This window comes from Sinocyclocheilus anshuiensis, unplaced genomic scaffold (assembly GCF_001515605.1).
Source record: "Sinocyclocheilus anshuiensis isolate Anshui unplaced genomic scaffold, SAMN03320099.WGS_v1.1 scaffold1031, whole genome shotgun sequence".
In the NCBI taxonomy this organism is placed as follows: domain Eukaryota; kingdom Metazoa; phylum Chordata; class Actinopteri; order Cypriniformes; family Cyprinidae; genus Sinocyclocheilus; species Sinocyclocheilus anshuiensis.
The window spans coordinates 44182-46266 of record NW_015542633.1 but is presented as its reverse complement, the minus strand read 5'-3'; the positions used below and the strand labels follow the sequence as shown (position 1 = coordinate 46266).

The 2085-nt window shown below is 44.3% G+C and overlaps 1 protein-coding gene across 2 annotated transcripts in view; it reads left to right on the top strand.

Moving 5' to 3' along the window:
• Positions 1-1302: 1302 nt before the first annotated feature.
• The window catches only part of LOC107694525 (AF4/FMR2 family member 4-like), a 6575-nt gene continuing 5792 nt past the window's right edge, over positions 1303-2085 (top strand). The window contains exon 1 of one of the 2 annotated variants that reach the window (XM_016494224.1): positions 1303-1646. In XM_016494224.1, the coding sequence (XP_016349710.1) occupies positions 1582-1646 (65 nt within the window). In that variant the 5' untranslated portion in view covers positions 1303-1581. The remainder of the gene's footprint in view (positions 1647-2085) is intronic. The other variant, XM_016494225.1, reaches the window with a different exon arrangement.

The following is a 2085-nucleotide window of genomic DNA, read 5'->3' as shown; positions in this document are numbered from 1 at the left end:
CACACCTGAGACACCTGCCACACCTGCCACACCTGAGACACCTGCCACACCTGCCACACCTGAGACACCTGCCACACCTGCCACACCTGAGACACCTGCCACACCTGCCACACCTGAGACACCTGCCACACCTGAGACACCTGCCACACCTGAGACACCTGCCACACCTGAGACACCTGCCACACCTGAGACACCTGCCACACCTGAGACACCTGCCACACCTGAGACACCTGCCACACCTGAGACACCTGCCACACCTGAGACACCTGCCACACCTGAGACACCTGCCACACCTGAGACACCTGAGACACCTGAGACACCTGCCACACCTGAGACACCTGCCACACCTGCCACACCTGAGACACCTGCCACACCTGCCACACCTGAGACACCTGCCACGTCAATGAAATAGTTCCACCAAAGCAGGATAAACCACTGCGACTCCGAGCAACACAGTAGTGTTTCATTCCTTGTTGAAGGAATCGGTTGAGTGAATGATTTAGTAAGTAGACTTATAATTGCACTACAGCTGTAGTTTTACCCTGTGTCTGAAATTGGCCTCTATACCCTTAAATAAGGCACTACTTTTGGGGACAGCCATTTTTAGTGGTGTCCGGAACCTTATTTAGTGGACATTTACGAGTGCACTCATTCAATCCCACAATGCTCAGCAATAACGAGCGTATAACTGATGTATGCTCAACGGCTAGAGAATACCCATAATGCACTGTGAGAGTCATGCGGCGAATGAATCGCTGCGTCTCGCCAGAAGATGGCGCCTGCAGCTGATACAATACAGGGATAAATTCATTGTAAATTGCAATTATTAAAGTGTTTAATTTGGGTTTATACATAATTTCCATGACAGAGTTCAAGATAAATCCTTCTTACTACTGGAGCTACCAGTTTGCCAATTTCAAATGATTATTAAAAAGCAAGCACAAACTTTGCAAAAGAGGCAGTCCTTCTGGTGCACTGAGCTAAAAACACAAATTGTTTTATAGCAGCTGAAAAGTACAATTGAAAATGACACTCAATCAAATTAAGTTAAAAACCCTGTTTCATTTAGCGATTTAACCTTCACTTATTTAATTTAAAGCATGTATCTGTAAGCGTTTACTATCAGTGTCTGTATTTTTACATATATAAGTTAACACTGTATTATTATTTACTTTAATCAGTATCACTGCGCTTCCGTGATGACGTGCCTGCTGGCGTGCGCGCTCGTGCAATAACATGCCCATAAAAGGAGTGGTGAGCCGGAACCATTCAATACTGCACGGGGGTGTGCACTTCACTTCATAATATCCGCACGAGTAATTATACGAATTAATGTTTAATTCTTAAAATGGCTTATGAATTCGTGTACAAAAGGAGTCTGTTGTTCAATATATAGTTTAAGCGTGTCTGTTTGACACACTAATCTGAAGCACTGTGCCTCAGTTGACCCGCCCTCCTGAGTGGACGCGTCCGCGGAGCTCCGTTCTGCTGGTGAGTTCACTTCAGCTAACTGCGATTTCTAAAAGTCATCCTTGATTTCTAGATTTGACGAAATGTGATAAATCGGCGGATCGTCTCGTCATGAGCGACCGAAAACCGGCGCCTGACAGCGGACAGTACAAGCCGAGAATGAGCGGAGGGAGCAGGTGAGAAAACTCTGGAAAAACGATCTCAATGAGGAACTAAAACACAAGCAAACACTGACGTTCCCAACAAAGTCTTTAAACACACCAAATTCACACGGGATACTGACAAATATGAATTTATGAAACGGATCGAAAGATTTAGAATTGAACTGAAGCATAAAGGACTGATGATCACACGAATGAATACAAACTAAATAAGAGTGTCGTGCAAATAACGGACACAAACGCGAGTGTGAATCACCTACATGCTGAAATGATCTGATTTAATCCCTATAAATGAATGAATGATTACGGTCTATATTATCAGTGTGTTGGTGATTTGTGTGTGTCAAATAGTTTTAGGCCAGAGAAAAAACACAATCATTCATCTGAAACACACACACTCATACACACACGCATACACTCACTCACACACTCACTCACTCACTCACTCACTCAC